Source organism: Lithohypha guttulata, assembly GCF_036872675.1.
Source record: "Lithohypha guttulata strain CCFEE 5908 chromosome Unknown scaffold_1, whole genome shotgun sequence".
NCBI classification, from domain to species: Eukaryota; Fungi; Ascomycota; class Eurotiomycetes; order Chaetothyriales; family Trichomeriaceae; genus Lithohypha; species Lithohypha guttulata.
Window position 1 is genome coordinate 359,795 of NW_027042750.1, and position 21,554 is coordinate 381,348.

The 21,554-nt window shown below is 48.4% G+C and overlaps 8 protein-coding genes across 8 annotated transcripts; 4 read left to right on the top strand and 4 right to left on the bottom strand.

The window, feature by feature from the left end:
* Positions 1-2,524: 2,524 nt before the first annotated feature.
* Positions 2,525-4,528, top strand: LTR64_000130 (uncharacterized protein; the record flags this gene model as incomplete). The annotated part of the gene is made up of 1 exon (XM_064894516.1): positions 2,525-4,528. The coding sequence occupies one exon, from the start codon at positions 2,525-2,527 to the stop codon at positions 4,526-4,528; it is 2,004 nt and encodes a 667-aa protein (XP_064757203.1).
* A 1,604-nt stretch (positions 4,529-6,132) lies between these two features.
* LTR64_000131 (uncharacterized protein) lies at positions 6,133-7,984 on the top strand (the record flags this gene model as incomplete). Its single annotated transcript, XM_064894517.1, has 2 exons — positions 6,133-7,561; positions 7,614-7,984. 2 exons carry the CDS (start codon positions 6,133-6,135, stop codon positions 7,982-7,984), a joined length of 1,800 nt encoding a protein of 599 aa, XP_064757204.1.
* A 496-nt stretch (positions 7,985-8,480) lies between these two features.
* On the top strand, positions 8,481-9,155 carry LTR64_000132 (uncharacterized protein; the record flags this gene model as incomplete). The annotated part of the gene is made up of 1 exon (XM_064894518.1): positions 8,481-9,155. One exon carries the CDS (start codon positions 8,481-8,483, stop codon positions 9,153-9,155), a length of 675 nt encoding a protein of 224 aa, XP_064757205.1.
* A 2,438-nt stretch (positions 9,156-11,593) lies between these two features.
* Positions 11,594-12,706, top strand: LTR64_000133 (uncharacterized protein; the record flags this gene model as incomplete). Its single annotated transcript, XM_064894519.1, has 2 exons — positions 11,594-12,007; positions 12,182-12,706. 2 exons carry the CDS (start codon positions 11,594-11,596, stop codon positions 12,704-12,706), a joined length of 939 nt encoding a protein of 312 aa, XP_064757206.1.
* Positions 12,707-13,217: 511 nt separating this feature from the next.
* LTR64_000134 (uncharacterized protein) lies at positions 13,218-14,175 on the bottom strand (the record flags this gene model as incomplete). The annotated part of the gene is made up of 3 exons (XM_064894520.1): positions 13,218-13,640; positions 13,688-13,894; positions 14,053-14,175. 3 exons carry the CDS (start codon positions 14,173-14,175, stop codon positions 13,218-13,220), a joined length of 753 nt encoding a protein of 250 aa, XP_064757207.1.
* Positions 14,176-14,210: 35 nt separating this feature from the next.
* On the bottom strand, positions 14,211-14,763 carry LTR64_000135 (uncharacterized protein; the record flags this gene model as incomplete). The annotated part of the gene is made up of 2 exons (XM_064894521.1): positions 14,211-14,558; positions 14,638-14,763. The coding sequence occupies 2 exons, from the start codon at positions 14,761-14,763 to the stop codon at positions 14,211-14,213; spliced, it is 474 nt and encodes a 157-aa protein (XP_064757208.1).
* Positions 14,764-15,443: 680 nt separating this feature from the next.
* Positions 15,444-17,927, bottom strand: LTR64_000136 (uncharacterized protein; the record flags this gene model as incomplete). The annotated part of the gene is made up of 1 exon (XM_064894522.1): positions 15,444-17,927. One exon carries the CDS (start codon positions 17,925-17,927, stop codon positions 15,444-15,446), a length of 2,484 nt encoding a protein of 827 aa, XP_064757209.1.
* A 629-nt stretch (positions 17,928-18,556) lies between these two features.
* On the bottom strand, positions 18,557-19,735 carry LTR64_000137 (uncharacterized protein; the record flags this gene model as incomplete). The annotated part of the gene is made up of 2 exons (XM_064894523.1): positions 18,557-18,753; positions 18,805-19,735. The coding sequence occupies 2 exons, from the start codon at positions 19,733-19,735 to the stop codon at positions 18,557-18,559; spliced, it is 1,128 nt and encodes a 375-aa protein (XP_064757210.1).
* Between the last annotated feature and the right edge of the window lie 1,819 nt (positions 19,736-21,554).

Genomic DNA, 21,554 nt, shown 5'->3' on the forward strand with positions numbered 1-21,554 from the left:
AGTACAGCGTGGCAGCAGCCAGATACACAATACGGAAACTAACAGACACATTTGAAGAGGTACTGCCATAGGTCATAAAATTTAAATTACAGGGAAGGAAAGACACCTTCTTCAGGATTAGGATTTTTCGATAGTCTGATATCTGTTCGCGATTCTACACTGGTCGGTCTGCATTGCATGTGTTCAGGCATGTGTTTGTCCTTTCTGGCTACGACACGAGGCTGTCGGTAATTGGCAAGCAGCTCTGTCGCTCATGGATAGATGTGGCATTGACGTTCTGAGTAAGACCAAGTTCAGCACAGAAGAGAGTGAAGATGGATAAAAGTACAGGTTTCATCAAACACTTGCTGCCTGCAGTAATACTGGTCAAAACTGATGCGCTCATGTCTTCCATGACTAATACCAGGAGCGGTTTCGTTGCGTCGCCCAAGTGTCAGGATGACATATCTGCAGAAGTCCTCAAGAATGGACTGAACCCACACCAATTGAATATCATCACAAGATGACAAAATTATGCACATCCAGCTCCGAGTAGGCAATGCTCTCGCCAATGCACAGAGCAACCCTTATTTGTGCTTCATATTGAGGGCACATCGCTACAGCTGAGTTCGTGGCTGCACTAATCATCTTGACATCTTTGAACAGCCCCTTCGCTTCTCTCGCCTCCAAGGAAGCCATACACTTTTGCACCTGAGCTAGAATTTCGTTGTCTCCTTCGACCCATCCGTCACCGTCCTGAGTTCTTCGCAACAAATCTCTCCGGCCCAAACGTAATTTTCGGATGAGCCTGCCGAGCTTCTGCTCTTCTTTGGTACGTGTCCTCTCCTCTAGAATCTGCTGGCAATGGGGACATTTGATTTCTGTTAGGTTAGAATATAAATGGTATTCTTCAAGGCACCCTTTGTGAAAGCTGTATTCGCATTTGTAGTGTGTAAGGGACCGATCAGCAACGGAGAGCTTATCGTGGCAGATGATGCAGACCCCCTGGTCTTTTCTGAGCGGGCAACCACAAGTGACCCCCAAATCTTTGTACTGAGGATGAGCACGATATTCTGCTGATAAGGTTTCGTCTTCTGGTTGGGATCCAGGGTCGTGCGTGTTAATTGGTCGAGCTGGTTCTGCTTTAGGTGAAGTGTTGTTTGTGCTCTGGATGTATCTGGTCCAGAGACCCCAGAAGAGGAAGATGTTGCAATACCACAATCCTATGAACTGTGGGAGCAAATACGCGAATTCTCTGAATCGACCTGACTGCATATCGTCTCGATCGGCAAATAGCCATGTCCCGAAAAGACTAAGAAGACAGAGGGCGGTGAGCCAACTCAGCAACTCCTTGCTTCCATTGTAAGGTCCTTGGGGGAGACCGATACAGCCGAGTATGGCTGAGCATAGGAGGGCGCAGATGAGCAACGCGTCCCTTGCAGGGAGGAGACTAGGATAATCGTCTAGCATTCTTCGTGAGTGGATGCGATTGCTGGACAGTAGTGAGGTGGCGTTGGAGTGGTCGTATGACAGTGGTTAGATGGTGGTTAGATGGTGGTTGGATGATGGTTCGGTATCTTGTTTAATTTGGTTTTGTGAAGGGTTTCGGAAAGATCACAATGAGACACACTTTGGTACCATACTGAAAGTCTCTTCGAGTCTATTAACAAGCTGAGATTAATGGCCATGCGGTACAACATGCTGATCGATGATGCACAATAGAGACAATCAGCACAAAAGTCACAAAGTGAACACGAAGGACAAACGAGATTTATTGTGCATACTTCACAATCTTCATTTTCGACACGAAGTGAATCATACGATGTAAGGGTAGCTGACTTGCCCGTTCTCGTCAGGGCGGATGCATGCATGAAATGTGTCTTCAGCTCAGTTTTCCTCAGCAGGTTCTTGCAAGCTTTAGTGTACTGTGACAACCAGGCAAGCTGGTCGCGCGAGCTGCAATGTTTAGCATACTCGAGCAGGACAAGAAGTGGAGAGGAAGGGTAGATTGATGGTGTCGAGCCTCAGATTCGTTCTTCACAAGGGAACTTGGAAGCAAAGGCATCCGGAGAAAAAGTCCGGATGTCGAGCATGTTGACATGAGGTTGCTTGAATGCTGTTGAGACTCGGGTTGATCGCGTTCGTCGATACAGGAGAGACGAGCCTCGTAGAGGCCGCGGAAATTGACATGGTTCATTTCGACGAAGAAAGCACGTTTTACATGATCTCGTCAGCACCACTGTGAGGTCTTCTCAGAAAACTTTGACACAAAGATGCATACAACTAGTCGTGCTCGACAGTCGACGATAGTAGTTGTAGGTGGATGGTAGTTCAAGTGCAATAAATGTGTAGGCTACCGTAGTCGAACTACAATGCTGGCACAATGTTGCCGCCCTTTCTCGTAGGTAAACTGTGTAGGAGGGTAAGAAAATCCCCCCTGCGTCTGAACGTCTGAGGATGTTAACCCTTGCATCACAGAGGGAACATAGCCATCCTGCTGAGGGCATGGTCTCACAACCAATGGACATACTGTCCACGAGGCGCAATGAGTGATGAAAAGTACGACGAAGACGCGCGAGTGCTGGACTCGGTATCAGATCTTGAAAGCGACGGCGAGACTCTGATCCAGTCACCCGAAAGCGAAGACAAAGATACCCTCGAGGAGTATGATGAGGCAGAGCGACTATTGACTGAAGAAGGCGCGCTATCAAAGCAGAAGAAATGGAAGGACCAGAAGACGCGAAAAGAGACAAGGAGAGGCAGGAGAAGAGAACAGAGAAGGAGGTCGAGGTCAGGAGCACAAGCTGATGAGAGCAATTCCGTTTATGAAATGGAGGAAGGCTACAAAGACTCAAGCTCGAACAGTTCTACCGACTCTCTTGTCCTCAAGCAGAAAGCGGGGCTTAGTACGAATGCATACCCTGCCTCCTACCTACGTTGGGTACCGTTCCTGGTTGGGACAATCTTTCTGTTCGCGATCCTGGTTTATGGTGCATACCATGCTTCAACTCTATCGAAAGCGAAAGAAACAATCGTTTCGTCTATGAGCAATGGAACCCATGTTTTCGCTCCTACCACGATCCTTATCTCTCTAGACGGCTTCAGAGCAGACTTCCTGCAGCGAGGTTTGACCCCTTCTTTGAATGCATTCATTGCGTCCGGCGTCTCACCTCAGTACATGCTCCCATCTTTTCCGTCGGTCACCTTTCCGAATCACTACACATTGGTGACGGGCTTGTACCCCGAAAGCCATGGTGTGGTCGGCAATCAGTTTTGGGATCCTCATTTCGAGGAGGAGTTTGTGTATACCAACACCTCAATATCCATGCAACCAAAATGGTGGGAGAGCGCTGAGCCACTTTGGGAAACAGCTGAGAGACAAGGCATGAAAACTGCCATTCACATGTGGCCTGGTAGCGAGGCACATATTCATGGCATTGACCCGACTTATCTCGACCCATTCGATTTTGACGAAACTCTTCCAAACAAAGTTGCCCGTATCCTGGAGCGGCTAGATTTGGACACCAAAGATCGACCACAGCTCATTGCGGCATATGTTCCTGATGTTGACCGGGATGGTCATCGATATGGTCCTAACAGCACTGAGATCCGTGCTACAATCGCCAGCGCAGACAATATGCTCACTCTCCTTGTTGAAGGACTTCTGCGACGAAACTTGACGGAAATTGTGAATCTCGTCGTCGTATCTGATCACGGAATGGCTACAATGTCTGCTCACAGGATGGTGCAGCTCGACGACCTGATCGATATGAACCTTGTCGACCACCTGGATGGGTGGCCTCTACGTGGTTTACGCCTCAAAAATCCAGACCACGACGTTCCTGTCCTGTATAAGCAGTTATCTGATGCAGCTGAGAAGCATGGCACATTCGACGTCTACACCCGGGAGACAATGCCAGAGCGATACCATTTCTCACAGAATCCTCGCATTGCTCCTCTCTGGATTGTGCCAAAGACTGGTTGGCTGGTGATTGAGAAGGCAGACTTCAACATTGTAGATGCGATTGCAAACAATCAGGTATTCCATCCGATCGGTATACATGGCTTTGACCATGAACATCCATTGATGAGAGCCATTTTCATCGCCCGAGGACCAGCTTTCCCACATGCTCCAAACAGTCGAGTCTCAGTCTTTCAGAATATAGAGGTATACAATATTCTGTGTGATTCCTTAGGTGTCACGCCTCACGGTAATAATGGAACGCTTCGACTGCCGTTACAGACCGAAGGCTTGCATAGTGATTTCGCCGACACATCGAAGACGCCCAACGACGATCCTGCCGACATCGGACACGCAGATGCAGAAATAGAGGCTGGTACTGACGCAACCAGTCTGACAGATCCTACAGCCACAGTCGACAACGATCTACCCGCCGACAAAGAAGACAATGTGGCAGAAGAGGATGCCAAGAAGAATTGGTGGAAATATCTACACGATCAAATTGAGAAGGCGAAAGACTGGGCGAAACAAGTAATGGACTCGATCAAGGACAACAAAGCAAATGATAACGACCCGAAACCAGGATGAAGTTACATGCTCGGTTCTTACAGATCCCTTCAAGCTCGGTAAACGATGTCGTGCCGTTCTCGACGGAACGAACTCCTGCCCGATTTCGTGCAGCATCGGAGTTCTGCAACAGGCGCCTGTGCTGACACAGATACGACACGCGCCACGTGCTACGGCGAGCCCCAGATTATGCATCAGAAGCACAGTCATCGTGGAGATTCACAATGTTATATCTGGGGAAGTGCTGTACGATCCCGTCGTACGTATCTCGATGGAAAAGTTGACTTCCCTTCGCGACAGGAACAATTGCCATATCCAGCGTGGAAAAGGTAGTCGACTCACCGATATCAACTACCACAAACGTGCTACAGTAGAGAAGCTAGTCGTGCCCAACGAGCTGATGCGTTGCGTTAGTCAACCGTGCCTGATTGTGTAGATACTGGAAGCGGTTACTGAAACCGCGACACCAAATCGACTTGATTTTCACTGGACGATTGCAGCCACACCAAATCCAAGGCACAACTCCCTCAGATTTCAGGCCCTCCATGTGCCGCTTCTTGCGGTGTTGTATGAGCACACATCTCAACGCCATGATATGTTGTGGGGACATCACAGTGCATGAAGGTTACATTCGCTCGCATGCGGGATCTACGCGAGTGGCTTGACTTGGCACTAAAATCAGTCAGTCTTGGCTGTCTGCTCCGCAAGCCAAATTGCGACAAGCACTTCAAGCATTCTTGTTCTCTTGTTTTTGTCTCGCTTGCTCTCTATTCATGCAAATGACATTCGTAGACACCATTAGCACTTCGCCTTGCCAGTGTCGCACCCTCTATTTTGCGCCTTGTCCAACAAAGTCGGCAGAAGTACGCCTCGTGATCCGAAAGTGGACGCTGCTAGAACAAAACTCTGTTGATCCTGCTGTTCCGCTTTGTAAATACCACCTACGTCACACGTGTTTTTGCTTGAACTGATCAAGCATCTAAGCTCGATCTTCGATGTTCTTGTCTACAGGCCAAGAGTGTGCTTGATTTCGTGTAAGCACTCTTGTTCAACCGTGACAGTTGTAGAATGATCTTCTTCCTCGTACGAAGCCTCGAAGTTGACTATGTACTGAAAGATAGGAGCGCATGAGTGAGTGGAGTGGAAATACACGCTGTTTAGATAAGCTGCTTCGAGGTCTTTTCTGTCGATCCTGGGACTGCCTGAAGCACTCCTCAATCGTCATGAGTTGGAAAGTGCAACACAGCACAATGCTTGTCTGGGTAAGGGCAGCTCCAGCTCGTAGTGTTATTCTGCTCATAGCATCTTGCTATGATTGGTATTCTTTTTTTATTAGTCCTCAAACTATGCACTATGTGCTCATGTACGAGCGGAACTGCGCTTACACATATTCTCTGCACTAACCACGTCCACAATTCATTCTTGGCCATGTGGTATCAACAACCGATATATGTAAGTTGACGTGCCGTGCGGATTTAGACTTTCATGATCAACTTGTTATCTTGATTACATGTTGTGAATTTGACTCCGCGCTTCGGTTCTTCTTCTTCTCTTTCACTTCCGCACTTGATCACTCCCTCAAATCATTTTGTTTCCAGATTGTCGCTGGAACTCGTTTGCACAACATGGCGGACGTCACTGAGCGCGGAAGAGATTTCGCACCCGGCGCCGACAATGAGAAACGTCGTACCTCGTCATCCTCAAGAACAGAGACTGGTGGGGAAAATGTAGACAGGCATGAGCAGATCAAAGCGGAACGACTATCAAGCATGGGAGGAGAGAAGGTCGAACTCACTGAAGCCGACTGCTACGATGAACTGGGCTACTCTTTCCCAACCTGGAAGAAATGGACTATCCTCGGGATCATCTTCATGGTTCAAGTCTCGATGAATTTCAACACGTCCCTGTATTCAAACGCTCTACATGGTATCTCGGAGGAATTCCATGTCTCGCTACAGGCTGCACGACTTGGTGCTGCGCTATATCTCATCACATACGCTTTTGGCTGTGAGTTGTGGGCTCCTTGGTCTGAAGAGCTGGGTCGAAAATGGGTTCTGCAAGCCTCGCTGTTTCTCACGAATATCTGGCAGATCCCTGTTGCGTTGGCTCCCAATTTTGGTACCATTCTTGTCTGTAGATCTCTAGGTGGTCTGTCGACTGCTGGCGGTTCTGTCACTCTAGCCATGGTCGCAGATATGTGGGAGGCTGATAACCAGCAATATGCAGTGGCCTTCATCGTATTCTCGTCTGTTGGCGGCTCAATTCTGGGTCCTATCATAGGAGGTTTTGTCGAGCAGTACGCCATCTGGCAATGGAATATCTGGATTCAGCTAATCTTTGGTGTATTCGTCCAAGCCATCCACTTGTGGGTACCAGAAACACGATCCACAGTCATGATGGACAAGATCGCCAAGAGACGTCGCGAGAGTGGTCAACAACCCAATGTGTACGGTCCCAACGAGCTTCTGACATTCAAGGAACGATTTTCAGCAAAGGAGATCATGATCACCTGGATTCGACCTTTCCGCATGTTCGTGACAGAGCCAATTGTATTAACCTTGTCGCTGTTATCGGGGTTCTCTGATGCCCTTATTTTCATGTTCATCCAGTCGTTCGCGATTGTGTATGCTCAGTGGGATTTCCAGGCATACGCCATTGGACTGGCTTTTTGCGCGATTGGTGTGGGCTATCTCCTGGCCTGGTTGTCTTTCTTCCCAGCCATCAAGCGAAACATCCGACAACGAGAAGAGCGCCCAGATGACGAGCGTGTGCAGTATGAGGGTCGACTTTGGTGGCTACTTTACACCGCGCCTTGTTTGCCTATCGGTTTGATCATTTTTGCCTGGACTTGTACCGGTCCACCACTACACTGGATCGGATCGATGATCGCAGCTGCAATTGTGGGTGTCGCCAATTATGCAATTTACATGGCCACAATCGACTACATGATTTGCGCTTATGGACCATATTCTGCTTCGGCTACAGGTGGTAATGGATGGGCTCGAGATTTCCTTGCAGGTGTATTGACACTACCAGCTACGCCCTTTTTCAACAGTAAGTTTGAGCAAGCGCAACATATGACAGAATATGCTAACCTATTTTCCAGATATCGGCTCCAATCCTCTTGCTTACGCAACCACGATTCTTTTCGCCATTTCGGCTGTTCTTGTCCTGGCCGTCTATGTCATCTACTGGAAAGGACCAGTTCTTCGAGCACGATCGCCGTTCGCTCAACAACTTTCAGCCGCTCGACAAGATACCGATGGCAAACGTCTTTCATATGTCCCATCCGCTCCGGCACGACGAGCAAGTAGAGCTTTCTCGAGTGGTGGCGAGTCTGAAGCGGAAAAAAGACCAGGCTTTAGCAGAAATAGCAGTCAGGCACGTACAAATCAACAACGACGGGTTAGTGGGATGGGCGGATCGAGGAGAAGCAGTCTGCAGGAGGAGCGACGACGAAGTCGTGAGGCTGTCTAAGCGTTTCGTCTGAAGCCGTCTCATCAAGATTGATGATATTCGTGTCTTGAACCTTTCTTGTAATAATATAGCTTGGGACTCGATGTGAACATACAAGGAACAGGTTTGGGATGCTCGGGGGCGAATTAGATACCCATATTGATTGAGATGTCCCTACACAGCACTTAATGATGAATAGCTGACCCCGACGTCATGTCTACTTGCTGTCGATGTTAACATTAGTAATAGTGTCGATTTCCAATGCGTTCCTTCTTGGTCGGCAGAAACGCATGCCACTAGTGTTGCTTTCCGCGACCGTACTACGTAACTGTGCCGCAAACATACCCGTACATTTGTCGAGCCAGAAAGTAGTCGGCGCTTTGTCTAGGACACTTTGCAGATAGTCGCCCACCTGTCCTTCTACCACCAGTTTCAGTTTGAGTCTTGGCCGTGTATCTACTGAGAAGATCGATACTCAAGTTCGTTTTCGAGAAATTACATCAACTATTACACAACCATGGCCACAACAGAAGACTCCCTCGAAACATACACCCACCTCCCCCTCCACCTCGATCCTGCCACAAAAGTCCTCACAAGCACAAAATCCTCCGACTCGCAGGTGCAAGAAATCCTCAAGAACATCAACAATCTTCACACACAATTCAAGAGCATAGAGACACCAAACCATGCGCCTCCACCACCACTCCCTGTGAACCCAAAACGTAGTGCGCAACTACTCAAACTCCGCGAAAGCGCGAAGCAATCAGTTCAGAAGAATGATTTCGCAGGCGCGATCAGATTGATGGGTCTCGCTATACAAATGGCGAGCGACAGACCACCATGGGAGCCAGCAGGAATGGTCAGGGAGGAGTTGGCAGTCTGTTACATGGAGCGAGCAAACGTCCACGTCTTGAATAGAGATTGGGTCGAGGGCTGGAAGGATGCGGAGTGCAGTTCGGAGTGCAAGAGAGGACGACAGCAGACGCCTCAGGGTCAGACGATCCCGGGCAATCCTAGAGCGTTTGTGATAGGTGGGAAGTGTCTCGTTGAGATGGGACGGTGGCATGAGGCTGTGGAATGGTTGCAGAAGGGTATTGAAATTGAGGCAGATGAGGGACAAGATGGGAGGGAAATGCAGAAGTTGCTTACGGAGGCGAAAGAAGGACTGGAGAAGCAGAGTGCCCGTGCTTAGGAGGTCGGGACGACATCTGCTGTCAATGGTGGAAGACATGTTGCGAAGAACAAGAAGAAAAAGAGTAAGATTTAGGTGAAGTGTCTTGGCCAGAAGGTTCGTCCACGTTGCAGCGCAATAGGAAAAACCACTTTAATCATGTCAACAGAATTAACGAGGACACACGAAAGAGCAAAGACTGGAGACATCTGAATCGCTATGAATATGACACACGACATGAACCCCACCACTACTCAACGATCAGACCTGCAAGAATTTGACATGAACATTTTCAATCCAGCTCGAACCTGGATCACGAAGCCTCATATTCCACGGCTCAGCTGATACGACGCAGAAGATCAAACAATGTCCACAAGGTCACTGACTCAAAGCGATATGCCTTGAAGCAAAATTACTCTGTCATTACAACATTGACTGAGTCTCGAGGGGGTCCGTCGAGAGGAACAGTTTTGGTAAAAGAGTCTTCCGAGAGCATGCTGGCCACGTATGGCCTTATGACTACTGATGGATTGAGCACCTGCACATCCGGTCCCAGACCATAGCCACCATCGAAATACCTTGCGAGCGAACCTCCATAGCTCAAAGTCACGTTCGGAGACGTCATTTGGACTGTCGAGTCCGGGCTAGAAATCATCCTTGGATCGTGGACGGCACACTCTTCAACTCAGCGAGCACACGAATTACCCGAAAGCTATGCATGTGCAAAGGGAAGTGCTTGACGTGGTTGGTGTTTGAAGTGGACGAGTTTCATTGATTCTGATGAAGAGGACATCCGAGATAAAACGTCACAATTCGTGGACGAGGTTACAATACGACCACCTTACTGGAAGGATAGCAGACACACTGCACAGTAGTTAAGAGTCGTTGACGACAAAGTACCGGCGATCGACTGTGATACAAGGCAAACACCTCATCAGGATTCTGCATCCGTACTGTTCACGTACTGAATCACGAATACAAAACATGTCATACATGACTACTCAAGCTGTTCGATGCTGCTTTACCGTACCATCTTACACTCTGAGCTGCACGCAGGACTACATATCTTTGGCCGTCCGGTGGTACTCCCTGATGAGCTGTATACTGACATGCTCTCGTTATCCCCTCTCGACCCACAACATCTACAATAGCGGGCAAGAGTTACTTTCAAATAGCCGGTGATGGCATACGACTCCTGCTGCGAGAGTCCCCCGCCACGGCCTGAGCGATGTGGGCGGACCTTTATGCCAACTGAATGATGGTCCGTTACGACGATGCGAAGCACGGGCTCGCTGGCATCGGAGGTCCGGGCGCCCGCCTGGGCCGGGAAGATGGGAAGATGGTAAGATGGTGAGTGGTGAGGAAGCGAGAGAGTCGAAACCCTAGAGGAGTTTGTGGGTATCCTCGTTGTGATCTGGAATAGGCATCTTCGGGTTGTGAGTCGCTTGCCGTTTGTCATCTATTCCATCACACTGAGCTTGATGCTGCTCATGCATATCCTGCTACCCATCCGGGACTGCACCCTGTTAGCTCACCTTACAAGAACGAAAGCCAATCACGTTCCATGTCCACTCCTGCAGCGACGACAAGACAAACGAGTTGCTTAAGAGTTCACTACGTTTGATGTGCTTTTGCGCCTCAATCCTGGATGGCTGGTTCACCTCGCTCTTGTTCCACCGAGTCAGAAAAGTCATTGTGGCTCTACTGGCATAGAGAGACTGGCACCAAAGCTAATGACCATTTTCTATCTACCTTCCTTGGTTCAACGAAAGATGAGTGTGGGTCAATCGTCCGACGTCGTGTCAGCCGTGATACCTAAGCTTGCTACAAACACGTATAGAGCCTATGGTACAATGAACAATTGTTGTCGCTCATATTTGTCAACCCCTATCTGATTGCGACCAAAAGCATCAAACCACTATCGGCCCACGATTAGATCACCTTTGGCCACTGTCTGACTAGATTCGTCCGCACAAAACTCTACAAGTTGACGAAAAGTGCCAATATAGTCTATATAACAGAATAATTCAAACGGGACGGTGGCACAATACTTATTATGGTGATTCAGGATAATACCGAATCTTGCTAACGAAACAACTAAACAAGGAATCCCAATGGCATCCACAGCTTCAATGCCAAGACTTCTCGCATGCCAGAACGTAACAATATGGTATTGTCACTACCATGGACTGAAACTGGAGTAAGGTTGCCTTCGACAGAGACCACACAGTGTTGATTACAAGTGTTTACCGCTCAGAAGCACTGGAGCAGTGACGGAAGTGTCACTTAGGTACGTCGCAAGTGGAGACACTACTTGATACTTGATACTTGATCCTTGTTCTGCGTCTTTCCTTTCTCACAGGTCAGATATTCGCATCTTGAGACTCATACAATCATACTTCATCTCCGTCAATCTCTCACACTAGAACATTATGTCCCTCCCATATTATTATCAAATCATGTCACAAACGAACACAATTTACGAGACGCTCTCGGGCAACGATCTTCCGATTCTAGCACGTCCGCCCACATTGCCAACTCACAGTCAGGACCAAAGCAGATTTATGCAGCTTCCTGCTGAAGTTCGACTGAACATCTTGCGGATGGGACTAGTCAGTAGCGAAGGACTCGACGTTCGAAAACAGTACCTCATACCGTCAATGCCTGGGCCCAACGCAAATGCTAAGGATGGACTACCGCAAAGACGAACAAAGATCGTTGAGGGCTATGGCCTTGTTCCAGCACTACTCGTTCTCTGTCAATACCTTTTCAAGGAAGCGTATCCAGTTTTGTATCACGAAAATACTCTCGTGTTACATTTTCAGCTTACCGAAGGGCCATCTCCATGGTCTGGAGACATTTACTATTGCTATGTAAGAGCTCTCAATCCATCTTTGTTCCGGCCCTATGATGTCTTGGGAGGCGCTGGAGCATGGAGGATAGATCCCGACTCAGCTTCCGTCTTTTACCGGTTTCAACGATATCGCTTACATCTCAACCTCAACCCGTCAATATTGGAGTATCACTGTTTCAAAAACCTGATTCAGGTACTAGCACCATTCATTCTGCACAAGAAATCAGTACGAATGAAGGTCTCAACCAGCGGCAATGCCGTGAGTTCTGATACACGCAAGTGCTTCGTGTGGGAGCTCAAGCTCTTGCAACTCGTTCACTGCCAAAGTTTCCAGATGGAGATCGTGGGAGTCTCTGGAATGGAGTCGATAGTCTCAGACGTGGAAGAAGTGGAAGAAGTGGTTACAAGCAATCGAAGGGTGCAGGACTTGAGCAAGCTGAAGGCAAACGTGGCACTACAATTCAGTCTTATGGAAAAGGTCGCAACAGCCGATCCAGCACGCGCCACGCTCCTACAACGCTTGTACTCAATCGGCAGAGAGTTGGAGCCGGCTGTCAGGGACTTTGATGTCGCAGAATTTCTCAAACATAGATCCGATTTCCTCGATCTCTTCAATGAGATGCTGGCGCTTCTCAACCAGCAGATCTCTCAAGACGACGAGGATGTTTTGGGGCTAGAACCCATCTCTCACGACAGAGTGGTGGAAGAAATCGAATAAAAAGGGATAGCGAGGATTTGGACGCTGTGGTTGTCGCGAGGTCATAATAAGAGGTATATACAAGTGTTTTATTGTGGACGAGAGAAGTGAGGGAGGACGAGTTCATTTCATTGAGCGTCAAACGACGTTACGTTGATCACTGCTGCAAGAGTACGACAGACGAGAGGAAAGGTAGTTCGAGGTCAGAACCGAGTCTCAATCTCAATGGCACTATGGAGGATTGAAGATGGACAGTTGTGCTCTAAGGTGCGTCTGTCCGCGAGGGTGAGCAATGGCAAGGGGTATGAGGGTTTCCAGTCTGATGTGCGTTGCAAGCAGTTTTTTTTCTTTTGTTTCGTATTAACAACTGTCAATTCAGCAAGAAACGCGCAAAGGATTCATTCTGTAATCAGCTCGTTGATGATACAAGTTCGTAGGAAGGTCAGAAGCAAACTCGGGGCTCTGTGTAGCCTGTGCTTCGGTCAGACAAACAGGGGCGGAATTTTGACTATATTGCAGAGTTGCACCTTAATCATCCCCGTGCTGCGTCTTCTGCTTCAGTCTGATAGCTCTCAGCTTCGGACTCGGACGCAGATGCTTCATCACTGGTGCCCCCCTCGTCAGACTCCTCATCTGACTTTTCAGCATGAAGAAGATCAAAGCGTGCCATGTTCTCGTCCTCATTCGGATCAGGAACGCCAGCTGCTATCACGTTTCGTGAACTACCCCTATCCAATCTCTTCAGGACATCCAAAGCATTGTTGAGAGTTTTGAGTTTCTTCGTGTAAAGTGCCCGCTCATTTCGGATGTCCTCATTCTCGTCTGCAATATCCTGGACGACATCGTCACTGAGCTGAAAGATCTTGGAAGGCGGAAAGAGACCCTCCAACTGGCCCATCAAGGCTTGTTCGACTGCATAGATAGCAAAGTCGTCGACGAGGTTCTTGAGTGCAACCTGATATTTGTTAACACGTCCTCAATTACAATAGAGTCGCAACGTACCTCGTAGTAAGCCGTCATGGTCGTCAAGGCTTCCTTGCACGCAAAGGTAGTCATGTCTGGCTCGGTGGCGTTGATAAATGCATTCATCAAGGCTTTGGTGTTCACGTTCATCTTCGTGGTCATATAATCCTCGGACCGCGGATTGGTGCCGAACAACTCCTGGATCACCGCGGCAACATGGTCTTGCTGTTGCTCAGTACGAGCCTTCTGCAAGTTCTCCGTCAAATAGTGGTTGAAAGTAGTTGGCCGAGCACGGACGTGTTGATGAAGATCTTTTCACAACTTGATCGAAGTCAGTCTTAACACAGGAGAGCTCGGGATTGATGAGAAAGGATCCCATCACGCGTAGTCTGATCGGTTCTTACAGCGACAGCAAGCATCATCGAAGACTTGACCGTAAAGAATGTCTTTTCTGCAGCCTGCTTGACAATAGCCGCCCATGGTGAACTCTGCTCTTTGAACAGTTGTGTGACATTCTCTTCCTTCATAGCAGTAGCGAGCCCCAGATCTCGGTTGCGCTGTATCAATTCTCGAACATTTTTCCAGAATCCTTAAGCTCTATTCGGAGTGTATGGTTGCTGAATCTCTTTGTGCTGTCAAGACCCATGGCGACTCCAGCAGCCTCGAAAAATGCGCCAAGATCTTCGTAGACGTCAACGTCAAGGTCGCCGATGGCAAAGCCATCATGTAACTGTTGTTTCTCGTCGTCGCTACAGTTTGCGTCTGCAACGATGGAGACGGTCTGGCTAGCCTCGGAACTTCGACGTAGGATCAATTCGGTGGCAAAACGGGTGCAGAGAGCGTCTTTTGTAGGAAAGGCAAGGCCTGATAAAGCTTCTAGCACACTGGATTTACCGCTTGATTGATCTCCCTGTTCTCGATCAGCGGCATGTCCTTTTGAATGTTCAAAGCGCAGAAGCATTTGACCAGCGAGCGAGATCACGACTTACAACCACGACAATTTGCGGCAGATCAATGCATGTGCTGGTTCCCAATGATCTGAGGTTGTCGATCAAATTCAGGAGTGTCTCATGATCCTTCGATTGAATGTCCATGTTCCGCGGCTTGGTAGCCATATCTAGTTGCACAGAAGCGCTCATCTGCCTTTAGCGTGTTGCTTGAAGAGCAGTAAAGGAGACGTCAAAGAACAGAGTAATTGTCAATTGACATTCAACGTGTCACAGCAGTTTTTGTATCCATAATGTTGCTGTAATTTGTGGCCGACAAGAACAGCCTGGCGTCAGTGAACACTCCAGTTATGGAAGCCTTCACAACTGGCATGACAATTGAAGTGTCCATCTTAACGAAGGACTGAAAGGAAGCAGACAAGAAGGAAGGGAGTGTCGGACCTTGCACTTGATACTGAGTTGTCTTCACCAACACTGGTGTCCACCAAGAATGTCTGAAGTCATGTTCGGGAGTCTCATCAACAAAGAGTAGAGACCTTCAGGCTACTCAACGACATAGGACACCCGGCAAGCGGTAGAAGTAATCTCTTCCACCCTGTGTGCATACTAGTGTAAACCAGTACGAGCCATGGAATGTCGCTGAAAGTGTATCTGCCTGAGGCATCACAACCTCTGGTTACTACGCAAAAAATCAGCCAGATTCTACACTGTCACTTGTTCATCCCCGCAAGAGCCAACAACATCACCTCTGATATGTGCCATGGTTGATCTGCTCGGACTATACACTATGCACACCGGTCGCAGCACCTGCTCCCCAGATCTAGCTTGGTCCCACTACTAACAGACCATCATGGTCGAATTCTTAACTTCCTCCTACCCGGAAGATCTCCTTTCGCATTTCCAATTCCCTTGTCAGCCTCACCACTTGTACTTGTCATACCTGTTCTGCCCACATATTTCTCTTTAGATACTGCAGTGCTCCCGCCTTTTATGAGGCGAGGCAGTGCTGTAGAAGAAGGTGTTGTGGTTGGAATTGCTGTCCCAATACTAGTTGCTGCTGCAGCGCTCCGTCGTGTCTTTGGCATCGGCACGCGCGATTTTGCTGTTGCTGAAGTTGAGGAGGTAGTTGGATTTTTCGTCGCAGTGTTCGTGGTAGCACTAGCTGGCTCTTCTGCAGGAATTGCAAGTAGGTCCTGTTCCGACAACTTCGCAACAGCATTCGGTTCGGCTTCGACTGGATTTGTCCCTGCCCCGTCTTCGTTGTCAACCATGAGACGTCTGCTGCGCTTTGGTGCTGGAGTTCCATTGACTGAACCTACAAACCCTCTCCTGGTCTTGCGCACTTTCGTCTGCGAGGATACCGACTCTTCTTCGTCCTTGGTTTCTGATGTGAAAGTGGCTGTATTAGGCTCTAAATCTTGAGCCGTCGCGTCTATATTCTGGAGACCCGCTGTGTCGCCTTCTTCGGCAGGGCCACTCATCTTCAAGGTCAACTTCACGTACTTGCTAGGTGCCTCGTCTTTGTGACCAGTGCTTTCCTGACTGCTGTCTTCGATATCGTCTAGAACACCGGACGGAAACTGTTCAGCCTCTTGATACCTTTCGAGATTCTCGTCGTCCCATCTAAGAACTTTTCTTGGTCGTGTTGCACCTTCACCCGCGGTCATTGACGTCCTCTTCCTGTTTGCTTTGATCTCCTCGATAGCATCCTCAGCTCTTTCATGATTGCTTTCCAATGTCGAGCCTGCCTGAGTATTTGCTTCCTCGGTCTCCTCTGTCTTCAATTGCTCAAGTCGAGCACGCACATTAGCAGCTGTGCCTTTGTTCTTCTTGGTATTTGTTCTGGTTACCACAGACATGTTGGCGTTCGAGGGGGCCTTTTTAGCTTGAAAGATGAATTCATTGCCACTAGCACGCTTCAATCGTATTTGTGGTCGAGGGATATTGGTGACTACACGCTTGCTGCGTCGCAGTGGTGAAGTGGGTTCAGGCCCAGTCTCTTCAGGAGATGGTTCCAGTTCCGACGCATGATGCTCTTTGGCGGGAAGAGTCGTCTCTTGTAAATTATTTAGAGCTTCGGACGCGTCGATCAGACTTCTTATCATGTTTCCATCGGTTTCTGCCTTACGCGCAGCTTTGCCAGCTCTTATCCGTGACATGAAGTTGCGTAGGAAAGTCGCCTCATCATCCGAGATCCTTCTAGGAACTTTCTCTTGCCTGTCTAGAATATCCTGGACTCGGGCCTCTTCCGTCTGTTTGACGTGCTCAGGCAAAGGCTCCATTTGGAGCTCTTTCATCTTAGGAAGATCAAGCGCCTCAAGCTCGTCGATTGTGACATTCTCTGCAAGAATGGTTGGAGGCGAGCTTGATCTGTTCTCATCGAGCTCGTCCATTTCTCTGTCAGTTTCAGAACTTGGGCCGTCAACAATATTATTGTCCTGGCTTTTGGTGTGTACTTCATTCTCATTCTCAGCCGAGTAGGCAGGTAGATCCAGGTTAGGGATATCCTCAGGGCTGTGCTGGACGGTATCCAGGATCTCTTCGTTTGGAGCCTCAGCCATGGTATCTGGTGACTCTTGATAGTCACCGCCTCGTAGAGGAATCAGATCTAATTCGCTATTCGAAGTGGTGACAATCGGATTATTATCCTGAGTCTGCTGCCACTCATCACGTTCGTCAGTCACAGCAGGTTCAGCCTCTTCATCTTCTTGCTGCTCCAAGTTCTGAAGGAAAGGTATTTCTCTTTCGATCATATCCTCCTTGTCCCCCGCCGCAAAGTCGCGTCCTTGTCTCCGCCTCTCCGCATGACTATTCTCCTCATCTGCAAATTTCGCGCCTACTGCAATGCTCAAGTTCTCCTTATCTTCACTCGAATCCAGCTGGATTTTCAGCTTCTTCACAACTCGAGCGTAGTCCTGCTTTGTTTCCTGCTCGCGTCTGCTCATCACTCGGTTCGCGTCATGACTTATCTCACCAAGAGGAACGCGTTTCCAGATCTTCTGCTTGTCGTCTCGAGGTACGTATGGCGTTGCAGGTCTGCGCTCCCAGGCTCGTGGACGTTGTCTCTCGCGTTGAGGAGTGAAGCTCACTTTCGGCATGGTTTGAAAAGTAGACTTGCCTGGAGATGTGCGTGGTGATCGTAGAGGTGATCTGGAGGATTTTGATTGGGATTGGAGTTTCGATGGTGAGAGGCGTTGAGAGGGTGTGCGCCGCTTAGACGGTGACAGCACATGGTCGCGTAGTGGTGTTTGAACACGTGGTAAAATCGACGGTCTCGAGGAGAAGATCGACGGAGAGGCTAGAAGTGCCTTTTCCGAGTTGCTCTCTGTCATTCTGTTGGTTTCTTAGAGCAAGATCGCCTAATTGGTCGTTGAGCCTATTATATACATTGACGCGTCGTCGAATGTGGTGCCCTCCTTGAAATACCTCGACTTGTATAGTCAAGCACTTATCATACTCCTGCAGTGATATATGTGCGTGAACTGTATAGTAGTGCGCAAGGACAAAATGGTTGCTCAGCTCGAGCTTTTGTTTACAGAAGTGTTTAGGAAGAACTTAGGAATTTTAGCGCGTCAGCGGGACTACTAGTCGCGTTCGGCAAAGGGCACATGGTGGCCGTATCGAGAGCGACTACCACGATATCTTTCAGCCATTGACACGCTTGGTCTTGCACCACTACGCGTATCACGTACTTGAACTGAGTCTCGTTGCCAGATATTGATATCATCAGAGACAGTGTGGTGAGAGTGCTTACATTAGTCCAACCTTGAAAGCTATAAGCAGACATGATGTCAAATGAGTGCTTGTATTGACAGCTCAAAGAAGCAGCATCCAACATGCAGTCACAACAGATGTGAAGTGTTACCTCCCTCATCTATTGCAGTCATGCAACCGAGCAGAGATATTCATAACCAACCCTGCACTTCGTATTCAGATATACCTTGTCTTCTGTAGACGATAGCTAGAACTCAGGATCTTTGTCTAGACCCAAACCAGACCAGTCAGAGTCCGCCCTACTCAGCAGCATGTAGGCCAGGATGCTCGTCTTCATAGGCCTTTCTAGCGGTCGTCGCCGAAACAGTTCCAGAGTTTGGTATAAGGCTTGAAATTCGTAATGAGCATAGGACAGTTGAAACTCCTCTCGTGCCACGTATGACCCTACACCAAGTCAGTATCAATGAGGAAGGGTCAAGAGAGCCTGCAACATACCCATCTCAAAGTCGCGCTCGAACACGATCAGATGTGCACGAGCAAGCCGAGCCAAACTGCGCTTGTCGCCAAACATCAGATTAGCGCATATGCTGATCATGCCATCTAGTCCACCCTCATTGTCAAGAACCACATTGCTAGCTCCATCCGCGAAGCTAGGAGCCGCTTGTGCACTTGCTGAAGTGAGACCTGTGTCATAGGAACAGCAGACGACACCTCTGTCTGTGTATTTCATGGCTCGGTACATTGAGGCAACCGCTTCAGGGTGTGGCCACGTCCCAGAACTAATACCAATGTCTCCTGGAAAAGCTCGTAATCCCTTTAATGGTGTTCTTGCATCAAGCCAGACGAAATTTGAGGTTCTGAAGGGATCTCGCTTCATGGCCTCGAGCACAAAGTATGTCTTCGCATTCCAGCAGCCCCATGAATGTGGTTCCCCATGATAGGTGGTCCTTATGCTCTGGTCCAGTTCTGTTTGAGTTCGGTGGAAGCTCTCCTTCTTCTGCTTCAGATGTGGAAGATCCCATGGCGTTGTATAATGGTCATATATCACCACGTTGTTCCCACTCAATGCTCGAACCTCCTCGGCAAAGTCGTCGGGAGGCAAGAACAGGATCAGGTGCTGGCAAGCAGCAACCATCTTCCGGATACCATCGCGGTAGTCATCCACCGATCGCGGGATTTTCTCTTGGCCATGGGCACGTAGAAGTGGTCGATCTGCTGGTGGTGGGAAAAAGGCCGAGATGACGGTTGTAGTTGATGCGCCTACTGGGGGGATGGTAAAGCTGGGAATCTGTACGTACTTGTTGACTACCTTTATGGCTTCACTAATGCTCTTCTCATCGTTCCTTCGGTAAAGCCACATTTCCTCCGGGAGCGACAGTTTATCCTCAGAATCCACAAAACCTGTTGAAGGCATGTTGAACGCCATTCTGTTTCGGTGGATTTGTTAACATGATTCCCAGAATTCGGTCGGTATTTATGCTGGTAGAGACGCTTGCGTAGCTCTATCATAATTGACACGGTAAACCTGGCGACTGCGGATGATGGCAGATGTCGGTGGTGATACGAGTAGAACCAGGTTGCATCTTCTAATCGTGATACCAATATAAGTCTCAAGCATCGTACAAAGACATCTGCCTGATTTCTCCTGAAGTTAAGCATTCTGCTCAGTATTGAGGCTGTCGATGAGGCTGGGTATGCTTATGCTATCGCTATCCAGACTTCGCGTAGGTCTTGCATATCACCACTCTCCACTGGAATTCCCTCAGCCTTGCTGCAGGCGTAAATCAACGTTAGTAGCTCTAGTTCTGATCCATGTATTGGATGAGGCAAAGACATCATGTGCCTTTGTGTCGGCTATGCAGTAGCTGCATCGCAGAGTGTTATCGGACATGATGTAAGGCTGCACATTTCGTCAATACAACTACACGTTAGTAATCTTGAAGCACGTTCTTCAGATCGTGTCAGATTTGCTTCTGCTGTCGCTGCAAGCGAAAAGCTCTCGCTAATTCCACAATTCACGCTAGTTTCGTGTGATCTTATTGACCATAGGTCACATCTTTCCATATCTTGTTGTCTTCGCGTGTGCGACTTGGACTTCAAGGCATAAGAGATATGCTTGATTAGTCCCTTTGCGATTGTGATGAACGGACGTGTACGGTGATCATAACGTGTCTCGACTCGCTACTGCCTCTTTCTGAACCATGATCAGACAATTGACCGCTCTCAGGGAGCTCTGTAACGATAATACCGGCATGGTTCGTAGTTTCTAATTAACCACTTACCTTTTGCTATAAAATATGCACATATTCCATGCGTAGGCACGGCTAAGCTAGATCTTTCGATCTATACAAATTCAATCATCGTGCTACGGTGAAGATGCAAAACGACCTCCTTCATGGGCCCTCCATTTTAGAAAGATTGACGCGTTACGATGGCGTGTCTCTACACTATCCTAACATACACCCTATCGAGCCAAAATAACTCTAGAGTGCTCGCATGAAGACCAGCAACTATTACCATGATTGCCCTGGCTGTCGCTATCGACCTGCTGACTTGTGTAGCTGGAAATCGGGCTTCCAGGTCTTTTTCTGCATTCAAGAGAGCCAGCAAGTGTCCACTTCCTCCTGATCGGACGAAATTGCCTGTACTTCGTAACTTCAATGATTTACTCAAGGTCAGAAGAATAATGATGCAGAGGTGGAATCTTGAATGCTTTTGTCGGGCAGTCATTCTGCAGCCTGTTGTTTTGGTTTAGCTAAGAAGTGCGATGCATAAGGAGAGATTTGTGAACCAGAGAAGATATACCCGTAATCAAAGAGCGACTCAACAGTGCGTTGGGAGGTAACTTACTCACAGGTCTGGGACTCAACGTGGAATCTCGGATGCCTGCAGTGGTATGCACCAAGGTGCTTCAACCACTGCAGGCTCGCTGAAAATCTGTGCATCCACGCTTCACGCAAACAAGTCGCAAGACAATAGTACTTCAGATGATTGAAATCGTGTTCTCATTTCTAACTTTGACAATACTTTAACATCTCGTGACGCTAGGTCATTATTGCGTTTGTTACTTCGACAATAAGCTCATACATCCAGCGATAACTGGCAAGCTTGCATCTCCTTCTCTTTCAAGAGCTCCTTTGCTCCCATATTTTTAATCCACATCGGATCTCCGTGTTTTCATCCTTGATCCCTGGTTCCTGAAGTCATGAAAATGGTGTATTGTACAGAATGTGTCAAAAAGCGTA